Genomic DNA, 15,560 nt, shown 5'->3' with positions numbered 1-15,560 from the left:
GTAAAAATAATTAAAACCTCCTAAAAGAAGAATTCTGCTTTGTTTACAGGGAACAGGACAAGAGAGAAGGAAAAAACAAACCTGTGTTTTCTTTGTATGGAAGAGTTAGGTGGGATTGGGGGGGAATGGAAAATTCAAGTGGAGAGGAACTAAGAGTGACAAACCAGAAAGAGGAGTCATCAAGCAAAGCCCTGGTTCTGGCACAAGAGAAGGATGGGTTTCAGGGTATAGAAGTGATGGTGAAGAGGGGATAGAAAAAGGAAGCTAGGAAATGTAGTCAGGGAAGAAAGAACTTCCTTCCTAAAGAAAGTTCATCTCCTTTCCCTAACCCCTGCTTATTATCTTATGAGTTGCCAACACACTCATAGCCCACACAAAAGTCATGTCTTAAAAGCTATAAACACTTTAATCTGTGCCCTACCACCCCTCTGTCCTGAGGGGTGACTTCCTCTTCTGGCCCACTCTTTGGGAATGGTCCTAGTTATGCCTCACTTCATCTTCTACTTTTTTCTATACTTTAGTTAACCTTAATAACCCCTTGCAACTGCATAAGATCCTCTTTCTACTTTCCCCACCTTCTCACTCTGGAACCATGATCAAATCATCATTGGTCCTCCAAAGAAAACTATGGCCCACTCAACCATCCTGGTATCTTTTGGGACCAAAATGCCCCTCCCTGACAATCCTCCCTGACATATATACAGTCAATTCTCAATTTTCATAGGGGTAATGTTCCTAGAAAAAGGTGCAAAACATCAAACCTATGGGAAGTAGGGGATCAGGTTCCCATGATCACCAAAACTGTAATTATTTGCTAGAGATGGCTGAATATATACTTTTTGCATACAATTCTTTATAACAAAACATTAATTCTGATAAGATCCACTTTTCCTAACACAGTAACTATGAAATAACCCATAAAACTGTACACAAAATAAAATTGGTAACATGTAAAACATTTTTTCTCACTAGAAATTACCTAGAATTCTGTGATGTTTTCTTCTAACATCTCACAAAACCCCCCAAAAAACAAAAACCTGATTTTAGATAATACTTTAGTGCTGTAAACCCCTCTACCTTGGCCACCCTCTGAAAACTAAAGGAGAGGTTGCTGGGACTTTAGTCTTTGCTGTTGTAAGACTGGTGAGGAAAGTTCTTTATCTTTAAGATAAGGTGAACAAGGCCAGTGAAGCATGTAGTAGGTTACCAGCCATTCCAGAAACTTGCATGCATCATGCCTCTTATTTATTTTCTCTGCTCCATATAGCCCCAAATGTATGAGGCTGCCAACGCAAAAGTGAAAATTAGGATACTAATAGAGTCACTGGAATGCTTGAAGTAGTGAAAGTTAAATGTGTGAATGTTGAGGATTGTCTGTATGTTGTCTCTTCCTATACAATGTAAGCTCCTCAAGGGAAGGGGTCTCTTGTAGTTTTGGACTACTTTTTCTTCAGTACTTTTCCTCTCTGGGTTTTCATGATGCTTCTCCCTCTATACTTTCTCTCAGTAAATTCATCAACTCCTATGGGTTTAACTATCATTTCTATGCAGATGATTCCTAGATCTACATAATCTAGCCCCAGACTACCAAGAACTTCAGTACTATATCAAGAATTGCCTTTTGGATATTTCAAAGTGAAACTCCCAGAATTATCTTAAACCTAACATATCTAAAAATTAAATTTATTTTTTTCCTCAACCCTTCATCTTCTAAACTTCCCCATTTCTGTCAAAGATATCACTACCACCACCTTCCAATGTCCCAAGTTCCTGATTTTAGTATTATCCTTGACTTCCCATTATCTGTTACCTCACATATTCAATCAGTTGCCAGATTTTGCTGTCTCTAGCTTCACATCTCTTGCATCTGACCCCCTTACCTCCAAACTCATAGCCACTACTTTAACTCAGGCCCTTCATTCAGGGAAAGGTGCTAGGTCCTCTAATCTAGAACACTGCAACTGTTTCCTAATTGATCTCCTTGCCTCAGATAGAGACACCACTCCAGTCCATTGCTGCCAAAGAAATTTTCTTTCAATGCAATCTGACCATATGACTCCCCTAACCAACTAACACCAGTGGCTTCCCAGTACCTCGAAGATAAAATACAAATTCTTCTGTTTAGCTTTTAAAGATCTTCACAACCTGGCCCAACTACTTTTACACCCTCTTCTGATACCACACTCCCTCCTTCCCCTTTGGATCCAGCCAAACTGTTCTTCTCTGTCGTCATTCACAACACTATCTCTTGTCTTCATCTTCCATCTCTATGCCTTTGCACTAACCATCCTCCATGCCTAGAATATACTTTATCTGTACTTCCAACTCAAAGGGCCCATCCTTTTTTTAAAAATACAGCTCAGAAACCATCTTCTGAATGAAGACTTTCTGAATCCGTTGTTAATGCCTCCTTCCTATAGTGTCTTTGATTTAACTGCTCTATATCTGTATTGACTTTATATTTTGGTCATACATACTTTTACATGTATTTATTGTCTCCCCCATTAGTATTTGGGTTCATCCTGAGTAGGGATTATTTCATTTTTTGTATTTATATTCCAAGCAGATAGCATAGTGTTTGTTACATAGTAAGCTCTTAATAAACATTTTTCATTAATTCATTCATTCATGATCTTGAATAAGAAAAGATTAGACCCGAAGGTAAGGAGGATTGGATACAGCTGGTCCTTAAAAAGTCACATAGTCTTGAAGTTAAAGTGATTTTCCACACAAGAATGGTATTACTTGGCTATAACAGACACTCTCCCTCCTCCCCCCCACCCAACCTCACTTCCCCAAGAAGTTTGCCAGTATCATCAAGGTGCTTTCCTAAGTGGGTTCAGGAAGCAGCTTCCTTGAAACACTCTCACAGAAATTTGCACAGTTAATTTGGAAACTACAATATAACAAAAATCAGTTGAGAAGGAGAGAACAGGTAAGATAGCTGGGAGTTTTTTAAATAAAGGAGGTGGGAAATATCCAAATGTGTGGAGAGAGAAAGTTCTGAGCATGCCTCTCCACTTGGTGCAACTGCTGATTCTAGGGAGCGGGGATTCACCAGGCTACTCTCAGTATTCCTTTAAAGACTCAGTGCCTCTCATCAGAGCTAGCTAGGTGGTGCAGTGGATAGAGTACTGAACCTAGAAACAGGAAGATTTGAGTTTAGATCCAGCCTTAGACACTTTTTATTTAGCTGCATGACCCTGGGCAAGTCACTGAAATTTTGTTTTCCTCAGTTTACTCAACTGTAAAATGGGGATAATAATGGATCTATGTTTAAAGGTTGTTGTGAGGATCAAATGAAATATTTTTAAAGTGCTTAGAACAATGCATGGTATATAGCATAGTAGTTGCTATATAAATGTTTATTCCACGCCCACCCGCATGACCCTTTGCCTGTAGCAATCTACAAGAGAGGCCATAGTAGGACTCAGAGGACAGAATGAGACATATTCTTTTGGACAAAGCCAATGTGGGAATCTGTTTTGCTTGACTATGCAACGTGTTACAAAGATTTTGTTTTTCCTTTTCTTTTTTCCTTTTCTATTGGAAAGGTGGGGGGGGGGGGAAAGATTTTGGTTAATTGAAAAGGTAAATTAAATTTTTAGAAGCTTTAAAAAACAAACAAAAAGGCTCATTGCCTTTCTGCTTTTCCTGGACTTAGCAAGTCACTTCTGAAGTAAAATCTGGTTTCTCAAATAGTTTTTCTTATTGAAATATAAGCAAGTTGACTGAGTCAAAGGCTCTAGTTTTAGTCTTTCTGAAGGTTGCAGTTTTCAGAGTAAGCTAGAAAATTGACAGTATTATGATTTTCTTTAATGAATCAATGCCATCCCTCCCACTCCTTTATCGCAGGTGGACTGACTGAGTTTCTGAACCTTTGGAGCTGAGGGTCTGCCCAAGGATCAGCAGTCATCAAGGCCTGATCTGAATCATACTACTATGTGGAAGCTAATAATGATGGCATGGATAGGGAGGGGTCAATTACTCCTGTGCTTCAGTGATGAGCAGATGACCACAGATACAGTGGAAGTGTGGAAAGCAAATTATTATTCCTTCCATGACCCAGGAATAAAATCTGGTTGTGGAACTAGAGACAGACAATCGAGTAAAGTGCTTTACATTCGTAAAAGTGCCAAATTATTATCTACTATGGTGAGGTCAGTCACCGAAGACTCTCTGGAGATGGGGAATATACCTCAGCCTCATGTGTGCAGAAGCCTGGATGAGGGGTGGGGAAAGGGGCTGAAGGGATAGACAGGAAAGGGATTGAGACAAAGATAGTTTTGCTTAGCTTTGGCAAATGGAGAGAAGATGTTGCAGAAGCGTGAGCCCCGGAGTGTTCTGCCCAGGGATCTGACCTCCTGTGTTCTTGTTATTACCTGAATCTCCTTTGTCTCCTTTTGCACCTGATAGTCCCACAGATCCAGGCGAACCTGGAGGCCCTAGAGATCAAATGAAACACAGAGATGGTTAGGAGTGGGTAGAGGTTGCCTTCAGGAGTCATCACAAAAATCAAGAGAAGGGATAGTAGAAGGTATACTTGTTGAAGACATGAATTGTCTGGTTTCTGACTTTGTATCCTCAGTGCCAAGCTCAATGCCTGGCACAATGTAAGCTCTCACCAGGTGCTCATGGAGTTGAATGGAATTACCTGGTGGTCCAGTAAGGCCATTTTTGCCAGGTTCTCCCTTGGCACCAGAAACTCCTGGCAAACCTGGTATTCCAGAGACACCCTTAGCTCCAGGCTGACCTGAAAAAAAATAAAACCTTCAAGTTAGTGGTCATTTTTGTGAGGTTGTTGGATACATCTAAGAGATTCTCTCTGTGCTTTTGTCTTCTAAGGTCAAAGATTTGCCCTCCTCTGCCTCTAAACATCCCATACCACACTTTTAAACATCTTACTTCAGAAAGTTTCAGCTGTGATTCAACTGCCCACTAGTAAAGATATCCATGGGGATTTGTTTATTCATTTTTTAAAATCTACTGGCAGATCAAGGTTGTTAGGACTTAGGTGCTTGTTAGAGACCATTGCTTTGGATTTAGATAACACTATTTTCCATTGCAGATAAAGGAGGAAAACATAATAGAGAATATCAATCAATCTGATCCCCTGTTGCTTCTCAGCTGGTCTAGAAGAACTAGACTTGTCAGAAACCCAGATGCCTATAGAGAGTATCCCTGTGTTAATTGTACACGGAAAACACACACACACACACACACACACACACACACACACACAGAGAAACAAAGGGAGAGAGAGAGAGACAGACAGACAGACAGAGAGACAGAGACAGAGAGAGAGAGACAGAGAGACACAGAAGGACAGAGAGGGAGAGAGAAAGACACACACACAGAGACAGAAACAGAAAGAGACAGAGGGACAGAGAGGGAGAGGGAGAGAGACAGACACACATAGAGAGACAGTGAGAGAGAAAGGAATGCTGAAATAGGCTTTCTCAGGTTGACTCTGAACTGGGGTTGCATTCAGCAATCAGGATGCTTTGGGGACTTGATAAATACCACATGTTAGCAATTGTGACAAGAAAAAATCTAATGCAGATGTCATTCTTTCTTCCAGCTCTTACCTGGCTCTCCTTTTGGCCCAGGGGACCCCTTCGTTCCTGAAATTAAAAAAAGTTTTTCAGTCAACTGCCCCCACAGAGAAGTTAATGGAAAATGGGGTTATCTAATCATATGACATCTTACCAGCTGTGCCTGGCTCCCCAGCAACACCTTGTAGACCAGGTAAGCCTGGGGGTCCCATCACACCTATGTCTCCTTTCTGGCCCACTTCCCCTTTGCTTCCTAGGAAAACAAGAAAATCTGTTAGACTTAAATAGAGGACAATGATAACATCTGTCCTTTTTGGTTGTGGTGGTGGTGTGCTGTTTCTAAGCCATAAATTTGTTTATTCATTTTCAATCAGCATTCATGAAGCACTTATACATGCCAGGTATTATGCTAGATTCTGGAAATAAAAAGACAAAAATGAAACAACCTCTGTCCTGAAGATGGTGACATTCTATTGGGGGAGGGAAGAAAGAGAAAATACACAGAGCAGTAAAAATAAAATATATGCAAAGATAATACCATTAGAATTTAAGTCCCTTGAAGTGCGGGTGTATTTATTTCATTTTCATCTTTGTATCTTGAATGCTTAGCACAGTGCTAGGCACATAGAAAGAGCTTCAAGCATGCTTATTGATTGATTACAAAGTAATGTGTGTGTGCTTGGGTGGTGGGGAGATAGTGCGCCCTAGCAACTTGGGAAATTGGAAAAAGTCTTGTGTAGGAGGAGATACTTGAACTGAAGGATAAGGAAACTAGGGATTCTCAGCAGTGAGGAGAATGGTCATCCAGGCCATGGAGGATGATCCATTTAAAGGCAGACAAACCCAAAATGGAATGACAAGCTCAAGGGACACAGATCACGGGTGTTTGGAAAAGAACGCATATGAATGGTGATGATATGATTTAAGTCAAGAAAAGGTAGTCTTTGTAATCACAAGAATTAGAATACAAAGGGATTCAAGTGCCGAACAGAGGAATTCATATTTTATCTTAGAGATAATAGGGAGACCCTCTTGCCTCTTCATCAGGAGTGACATAGTCAAATCTCTGCTTTGAGGACTGGTGTTCTGGGAGTTATGTGGATGAGATTCAGGAAGGGAAACCATTGAGGCAGGGAACCTAGTTAGGATGCTCCTGTAATAGTTCAGAGGTGATTAAAGACTGGACTAAGTGGTGATGGCTGCGTGAGTTGGAAGGGGATGACAATGCAGAAGAAATTGTGGAAATAGAATCAATAAGACTTGACAGCTTGGATTATGGATTATTATATATGTTATGTATATTATATATGGAAACTGTGAATTATATATATATATATATATATATATCCAACTTGAATATATGGGTGAGGGAGAGTGAAATCAAGGATTACTCTAAGGTTGTGACTGGAACAATGTTGGTGCCCTCGATAGAGAGAGAGAAGTGAGGAAGATGGGAGGGTTTGGGGAGAAAGATTTGTTCCATTTTGGATATGTTGAATTCAATATCTTTGGGACATCTAGAGAAACTGATGATCAGTTAATCAATTAACCATCAAGAGTGTATTAAATACTTATAATATGTTAGGTGCTGAGGGAGGCATAAGAATTATAAATTGAAAAATGAGATAGCTCTTGTTCTATGTTTACATTCTACTGGAGGAATACAACATGTTCACAGATAAGTAAATATAGGGTATATACAAAAGAAAACAGGAAGTGATTTCAGAATTTGGGGGCAGCTAAGCTGAGATAATCAGGAGAGACTGCAGGCTCAGAAGAAAGAGCTGAAGTAGGTATAGAAGTAGGTATATGTCAGCTGTGTAGAGATGATAATTGCCCCCTTGGGAGCTGATGAGATCACAAGAGAGGACAATAATAGCTTGCATTTGTATAGTGAGTTAAGGTTTTCAAAGTGCTTTACAAAAATTTCTCATTCTCACCGCAAGGTGATTTTATTTACACCCATTTTACCAATGAGGAAACTGAGGCAGGCAGAGGTTGAATAACTTGCCTAGGTTCACATAGATAAGTAAGTGCCTGAGGGAGGATCTGAGCTCCTGACTCCTGGTCCAGCACTCCATCTATGTAAGGGCATAGAGAGATAAAATAAGAGAGTTCGGGACAGAGCCTTGGAGTGATGAGGGGATGAGACATGGATGATAACCCAGTAAATGAGAATGAGGAGTCAGGCACAGTGGAAAAGAACTAAGAAGTGTCAGGAAAAAAAAAAAAGCTAGGGAGGACAGTATCCAGAAGAAGAGGGCCAAGATGAAGACTGAGAAAAACACGTGAGATTGGAATTGAAGAGATCACTGGTAAATTTGGAAAGAACACTTTCAATTGAATGGCACGATGGGATGTCTGACTGGACGCAACGAGCAAGAGGAAAGGGATGCAGACAAATTTCCTTTTCTAGGTGTTTGGCTGTGAAAGGGAGAAGAAATATAGAATGATAGTCTGAGAGGATTGTAAGGTCAATGGAAGTTTGGGATCTTTGGTTTTTAAGGATGGAGAAGACTTGGACATTTTCTCTAGGCAGCAGGAAAGGAGCTAATATATAAGGAGAGATTGAAGGTTATACAGGAGATGTTTGCAGGGGTAAGCTACTGCAGGGGAGAAGGGAGGAGAATTAGGTCAAGAGTACAAGTATAAGGACCATTTTGTTATTATTATTATCAGAGAGTTAAGAAAAGTATGAAAGAATGCAGGTACTGCTTTTGAGATACTTAATAGAGAAGATTCACACTAAGTAATGATCTTTTAGTAAAGTGTAAGACTATATGACTCATTGAGAGAGATGAGGAGGGATGCTGAGGTGGGCTTAAGGAGAGATGAAAAGGCTCAAACCAGCAGAGATACAACTGAGGATGGAATTAAGAATTCTGATGAGCTGGGAAGTCAAGGTATCTGAGAACATTAGCATATGAACTGAAGTCCCCAAACAACTATTATTGTCTATGCATTGTTTACTACTACCTAAATTCATCCCCATCATTTTACTTAACCCTGCCCCCTCCAGATTTGGTAACAATGGTCCAGAGAGATGTTGTGACTTTCCCACGGTCACATAGTCAGTTACTGAGCTGGGACTAGATCACAAATCTCAGCTCCTGTACTCTGCACAAATAACAATAACCTACATTTAAAAAAACTCTTTAAAATATGTGAAACATTGCATATATTTTGTTACATTTGAATCTCACAACAACAGGTAAGGTAAGTACTGAGGAAATTATCTTCATTTTGTCGTTTCAAACTTCTTGACCTCATTTGGGGTTTTCTTGGAAGATGTTTTGGAGCAGTTTGCCATTTCCTTCTCCAATTCATTTTACAGATGAGGAAACTGAGGCAAACAGGATTAAATGACTTGCCCAGGGTTACACAGCCAGTGTCTGAGGCTAGATATGAACTTATGAAGATGAATCTTCCTGACTCCAGATCTGGCACTCTATCCACTGTGCTGCCCTCTCATTTTACAGATATGAAACTTAAGACTTGGAGATGATATCTACTCCCTCAGCTAATTAGTAGTGTCAGAGTTAGAATTCAGGTCTTCTTAACTTCAGGTCTAGTGCTCTATCCACTATGCTGTGCTATATAAGATAAAGTCTCCGTGTTTAATGAACCTCTAAATCTATTTGGGGACATACTACCAAATGCATGTAAACAAGGCCAGCAGCATAGACCAGTCAACTTAGTGGGTTTAAAGGATAAACCATTATTTGCAGCTTTGATTATGGTTTCTTCATAGATTTGAAGAGTTTTGATCATGTCTCCTGAATATGTGGGAACTTCCAAATACCTAGGCATTCCTAGTATAGTGAACAGAATGCGAGACTTGGGGACCAGGAATGCCTGGGTTACAATTCTGCTTCTGTGACCCATAAGCTGTATGACCCTGGAACAAGTCATCTACACTCTTTCTCAACATTTCCTCTTCCCTTTCCTTCATGTGGTTCATGGTCCAGACAAACTAGACTCAGTTTCCTTATCTATAAAAAAGGGAGATTTGATGATTTCTAAGGTGTCTTCTAGCTCTAATCTATAATCCCATGATCTATAAAATGATGACACTGATACATATAGTACCTACCTTAAAGGATAGTTTTGAGGTTCAAATAGATAAAAGTATATAAAGAACTTTGTAAAGTGTTATGTAAATCTATAGTACTATTCTTTGGTCTGGGCCTGTGATTTCAAAGGTATGAGAAACTTCTGGTATGAAAACTCTATCTATTTGTAAAGATCAGAAATTTATCTGTAAATTGCAGACTTAGGGAGATGCCCAGATCACTGAAGGGTTAGCTGATTTGCCAATGGTCACAGAGATAAAACATGAACTTTGGTTCTTCCCAACTTTGTGACTGGCCTTCCAACCATATTTAATACTACCTCTCACAGGTCCAGACTATTCTAATTATTGTCATTTTTATTATCCCCCTTGATTAAATGGTTCTTGGAATGATTTCAGAGGCTCAGGGCTAATGAGGTCTGAGCTTTGCAGGCCTATAATAAGGGTGCAGAGATGGCTGCTAGGGTAAGATCTCAATAGCCCTCCTCTATCAAATAATCCTCAAGTGCAAGGTTAAACAACAACTCAAGGTTTAGTAATAAAGACAACAGTGAGAGAGATGTGATAAGGTAGCACATGATTCATTGTCCACATTGAATAGCACAGACAGGAAGTGCTATGAGTTCTAAGCAATCAACCATTCACCTTATGAGAAACTAGACCTTCAGGTGCAATCTGTCCTCCCAAACTCATCTTAGCCTTTGAGTTCCTAAAATTAATTTTAAAAAATGAAATCTTGGGACTTCATGTACGTAGATATGAAAGGGTCAGAATAAATGCAAAACTCAAAACATTCAGAGAATTTTTTAAAAAGTATATGATTGTGTTTCCTTCTGTGTTTCGTATCTATTTTCCTGGAGCACCTTGATTTCAAACTTTCCACTCGTCATCATTCAAAGCTCATTTGTATTAAGTCTGTCCTTTTCTCATCCCTTGCTCTCATTTTATTTGCAGCTGTCCATGATGCATATTAATAGGGATAAGGAGGGGGTTGGGAAGCTCCCCAGCCCAGAAGATTTTTAGACCTCACTTCAGCAACTCACCCCAAATAAGGACCCTATAGGGAGAGCGGCTACTCTTAGATGGCTTTCCCTACTCCTTTTGAGCCATAGATTTTGTTTGCCACAGCTTAGTTTTATCAATTTACAGCCTAGAAAACTCTTTACAAACAAACATTTGTGGAGTACTTGTTACAGATAAAATCCTGTATTTGTGAACTCTCTGGGACCTCCACACTGGTTTATCATAAAAGAACTGGGTTAAAATATTTTCCATTCATAGAAATCACTTTCTCAATTTTGTACGACCTAGAAATCAAAATGTTGATACCCAGTCTCTGTGTGTGAAAAAGCAGAAGTTAACTCTGAACTCTACATGTGAAAGAGCCTCTGGGGTGGTTCAGGGATCTATTTGTGTCATGCTTCAGTAAGCTGCTTCATTTGGGTGTGTTTTGTTTAGGGAACCCAAACATGATTGGAGGGGAAGTTGAGGGTCATTGACTGTACGGTGGTGGAGCAAGAGAACCTGAAATGTTTCAACTCCAGTTAAGCTTTTCTTTCTCTGCAATTTAACAGTCAATCTATCCCATTATTTAGAAAAACTCCTTAAATGGATGGGGATTTATGAACGTAATTACTAGAAAGAATTAGTTGAAACCAGGTCAGCAAATCACTGTTACTATGTGTGGCCCATTAACCAAGGAGATGGAAAGTGCAACAACAAAGCAAAACAGCAACTCTATGTTACTATGTTGCTATGGAATTTTGCCTGTATTGATATGAATTCTGTCTCTTTCAAAAAGGAAGTCAGAACATTAAATACAATGACAGGCCAGAGACAGAGAATTATAGGATGGCAGAACTAGAAATGAATGGATTTAAGTGGTGATCTAGTCCATCCCTCTTATTTTGAAAATGAAGACACCTAGGCTCCTTAAGTTGCTTCACATGTTGGCAGAGGTGAGACAGGAACCCAGTTCCTCAGTTGGGTTGACTCAGTTCAATTAATCAAGCAATTTTTATTAAGTACCTACTATGTGCCAGACCCCATCCTAAGTGCTGGGATTTGATTCAACCATAATATTGTAGGAAGACATTATAAAACAGGGTTCTTCCCCACCTGCCCAAGAAACTTGCAACTGACTGAGAGTCAAAAGGTCAGAGAAGGCATCACAGAAACTTGAGCTTCACTTAAAGGGGAATAGAAATTCTGAAAGGAGGTGGTGAAGAGAAGGTGTATTTAAGGTTTGGATGGTAGGTTGTGTGAATGCGTTGAGGTAAGAGACAGAGTCCAGTTTGGAGCACAGAGTGTATAAAAAAGAGTAATGTGGAAATATCTGGAAAGGGTACTTAGTTGGAATCAGATTATGAAGGGTCCAGAATTTGTGTAACCTGAAGATTGCTGAGGGTGGGCATGATGTCATTAGACCTCTGCCTTAGGAAGGTCAGACTGGTAGCCATATAAAGGATGGACTATAGAGATGAGAGACTGAAGGATGGGAACCCAATTAGAGGGCTGTTATAATAGTCCAGGGAAGAGATGATGAAGGCCTAAATTAGAGGGTTGGCTGTGTGAGTGGAGAGAAGGGGATGGATGTGAAAGATATTATGCAAATACCATGGAAAGGAAGCTGATTAAATAGAGGAAAGAATCAAATATAATATCAAGTTATAAATCTGGATTCCCCGGAGAATGGTGGTACCCTCCATAGAAATAGAAAGTTTAGAAAAGGGGCAAGTTTAGAGAGGAAGTGAATGAGTTCTATTTTGGACATGGCAAAATTGGGCTGTCTGAGAGACATCCAAGTTGAAATGCTCATTGTGAACTTGGTGATGTGAGATTGGAATTCAGGAGACAGATTAGGGTTAGATATTAGACTTAAGAATTAATAATAAAGTCAGTGCTCTAAGAAACCAGGGTTAAGCTCAGAGCTTGGTTTAGGGGATTGGAAGGGCAAAGAAGGAAATAAACATTTATAAAGTCCCTACTATGTGCCAGGCATCCTGCTAAGGTTTTACGAATATTATCTCATTATCATAATAACTGAGAAGTAGACGCTATTACTATTTCCATTTTATAGATGAGGAAACTGAGGCAAACAGGGTTAAGTGACTTGTCCAGGGTCTCACAACTAGTAAGTCTTTGAGGCTATATTTGAAGTCAGATCTTCCTTATTTCAGGTCAGTGCACTATCCACTACTCTACCTAAATAGATAAAATAATCTCTAAGATCTTTTCTAGTTCTCAGATCTAAGGATCCTATGACTGGGAGGTAGGAGGTAGCTTAGAGCTCTCTAAGTCAGGATGTTCTTACCAACTCTTGAGATTTTATCCTTTTTGCACAAACCTCAGGGAAACCACAGGGTTGAAGTTTTTACCCTCAGGAGTGGGGAACCCATGGCCTCAAGGCCACATGTGGCCTTCTAGGTCCTCAAATGTGGCCGTTTGACTGAATCCAAACCTCACAGAACAAATCTCTTTACTAAAAGGATTTATTCTGTAAAACTTGGACTCAGTCAAAAGGCCACATCCAAGGACCTACAAAGTCACACGTGGCCTCAAGGCCACAGGTTTCCCACCCCTGATCTAGACAGTAGAAGATGGCTTTAGAATATCCCTGCCTGTACTGTTCCTTAAATAACTCATCCTGTATTGCTTTGTGATAATTCACACATAGTTTAATTGAGCAGAGATAATCTAATTTTTATTGTTGCTGTTATTAAGTTATTTTTTCAGTTGTGTCTGACCCTCCATGATCCCATTTAGGGTTTTCTTGGCAGAGATACTGGGATGGTTTTCCATTTCTTTCTCCAGTTCATTTTACAGATGAGAAACTGAGGCAAATGGAGTTAAGTGACTGGCCCAGGATCACACAGCTGGTAAGTGTCTTAGGTTGCATTTGAATTCACAAAGACGAGTCTTCCTGACTGTAGGTCCAGCACTTTATCTACTCTCCCACCTAGATGAGACTTTATAGCCCTCCAATTAGATTATCAGCTTTCTGAGCTTTATACTTTTTTTTGGTGGTCCTTATAGCAATGAGCATTATATGTTGTATAAACGTAATGAAGTACTCAATAAAGATTTAGAAACAAAGAATCTCAGTTAAATATAAAGTACCAACATAGGTTAAAAAAAATAAACTACATAAGATAAGGGAAAGAGAAACCTGGTTTAATAGAAGCTTATGACAACTCTGGAGAAAAAAATTAAGGGTGAATATAGTGGACTTCAAGCTCAATCTGAACCAATCATGTGATGTGATGAGACAGAGTCAGCACGTTAATAGAAGGGACCTCAGGGGCTATCTAGTATCATAATAGACACATATAATGCTCTAAAATATGCAAAGCTCTACATTTGTAGGAATATGTACATCTAATTTCAGTTGAATCATACACAAACCCTATGAGAGCGATAGGACAGGTCTCCTTATACTCACTGTATAAACAAGGAAAATTAAGGCTCAGAGAGGTTAAGGTAAGTGACATCCTCATAGTCACACAGTACTGCCTTTGTACACACCAAAGACAGTAAGCCAAACCTTTGGCTTCTTGACCCTAAGTCCATCATTCTTCTCCCTGCCAGATACATACATTTCTTCTACAGCAGACTTGAAACTCTTGGGACCTCAGCTTTTTTAAATCTACAAAATAGGGATAATAATATCTGCCACATTTCCCTCATAAGGTTATGAATCTCAAATGAGACGAGGCATGTAAGCCGATTTGGAAAGCTTTAAGCACTGTGTAAATGGCAGCTATAGTAATAATTTTATTATCATTCCTTGTAATGTGCCAGAACGTATTTCCTAATTCTGCTCTCCTGAGTCACACAGAATAGTTGCATCCCTTTTCTATCGGGCTGCTATGAAGAAAACGTGGATTGCAATCATGTCTTGTGAATCTTCTTTTCTTCAAGTTAAGTTTTTCTAGTTCCTCATGTGACATGTTTTTAAGTCCGCTTCACCCTCTGCTCATTCTCCTACTAATTCATTCTGGTTTATTGTTTTCTTTTCTTTTCTTTTCTTTTGAAACTATGGTATACAGAACCGGATGCAATACTCTCAATATAGTCCTACCAGTACAGAGACATGTAAGTTTACTTTTCCTGGACCCTCTGTTTGTATTAAAGAAGCTTAGGATTGCATAAGATTTTCTGGCTGCCACACACTGAGTTTGTAGTCACCTTTAGTACTTGAATCTCTCTTATATGAACTGCTATTAAACCAGGTTATCCCATACCTCATATTTGTAAAGTTAATTTCTTGAATCTGTGAATGGTACTTTATAACTGATTAACTGATACATTCAGATGATTAATCTTACAACCTCATTTCTTCCCTCTCCTTCCTTCTCCATATCCCATCAGTTGCAAAGTCTTGGTGTTTTACCCCAGACGAGGTAAATTCAAAGGGATCTCATCCAGCTTTCCCTTATTGATGAATAGAGGAATGAACTCGGTATTTCTATACCTGATTGCAATTTTGACTCTTCTGCTTCCTTTGGTAAGTCACTTAAGCCTTTTGGTTTTCATTTCTTCATTTGTAAAATGGGGGATTGGATTAGATAAACTCAAAGATCTACTCCAGCTCTCAATCTATGGTTATACAATTACCATGATTACCATGACTACCGCCCTGATTCAGATGCTTATCATTACTTACCTGGCTTCCATTTAGTATCTCTCTAACCAGTTTCCTTGCTTTGCTTTGCACACCAATCTACATCTATATCCATATGTAGCTATCTGCCATCTATATCTATCATCTATATTTATCTATTATCATGTACCTACCATCTATCAATCTTTCATTTGTGAATCTCTCTATGTATCACTCTCTCTTTACACCTATCTATCTATCTATCTATCTATCTATCTATCTATCTATCTGTCTGTCTGTCTGTCTGTCTGTCTGTCTGTCTGTCTGTCTA

General features: G+C 39.4%; 1 protein-coding gene across 2 annotated transcripts in view; it reads right to left on the bottom strand.

Annotated features, from left to right (window-relative positions):
- MARCO (macrophage receptor with collagenous structure) overlaps positions 1 to 15,560 on the bottom strand; it is a 69,812-nt gene that overhangs the window by 17,742 nt on the left and 36,510 nt on the right. For both annotated transcript variants that reach the window (XM_072613302.1, XM_072613304.1), the window contains exons 9-12: positions 5,710 to 5,808; positions 5,589 to 5,624; positions 4,655 to 4,753; positions 4,383 to 4,445 (exon numbers count right to left, since the gene is read on the bottom strand). In XM_072613302.1, coding sequence (XP_072469403.1) covers positions 4,383 to 4,445; positions 4,655 to 4,753; positions 5,589 to 5,624; positions 5,710 to 5,808 — 297 coding nt within the window. The remainder of the gene's footprint in view (positions 1 to 4,382; positions 4,446 to 4,654; positions 4,754 to 5,588; positions 5,625 to 5,709; positions 5,809 to 15,560) is intronic.

This window comes from Notamacropus eugenii, chromosome 5, assembly GCF_028372415.1.
Source record: "Notamacropus eugenii isolate mMacEug1 chromosome 5, mMacEug1.pri_v2, whole genome shotgun sequence".
Taxonomy (NCBI): Eukaryota; Metazoa; Chordata; class Mammalia; order Diprotodontia; family Macropodidae; genus Notamacropus; species Notamacropus eugenii.
Note: the sequence above shows the minus strand (reverse complement) of the source record. Positions and strands in the feature narration are given on the sequence as shown.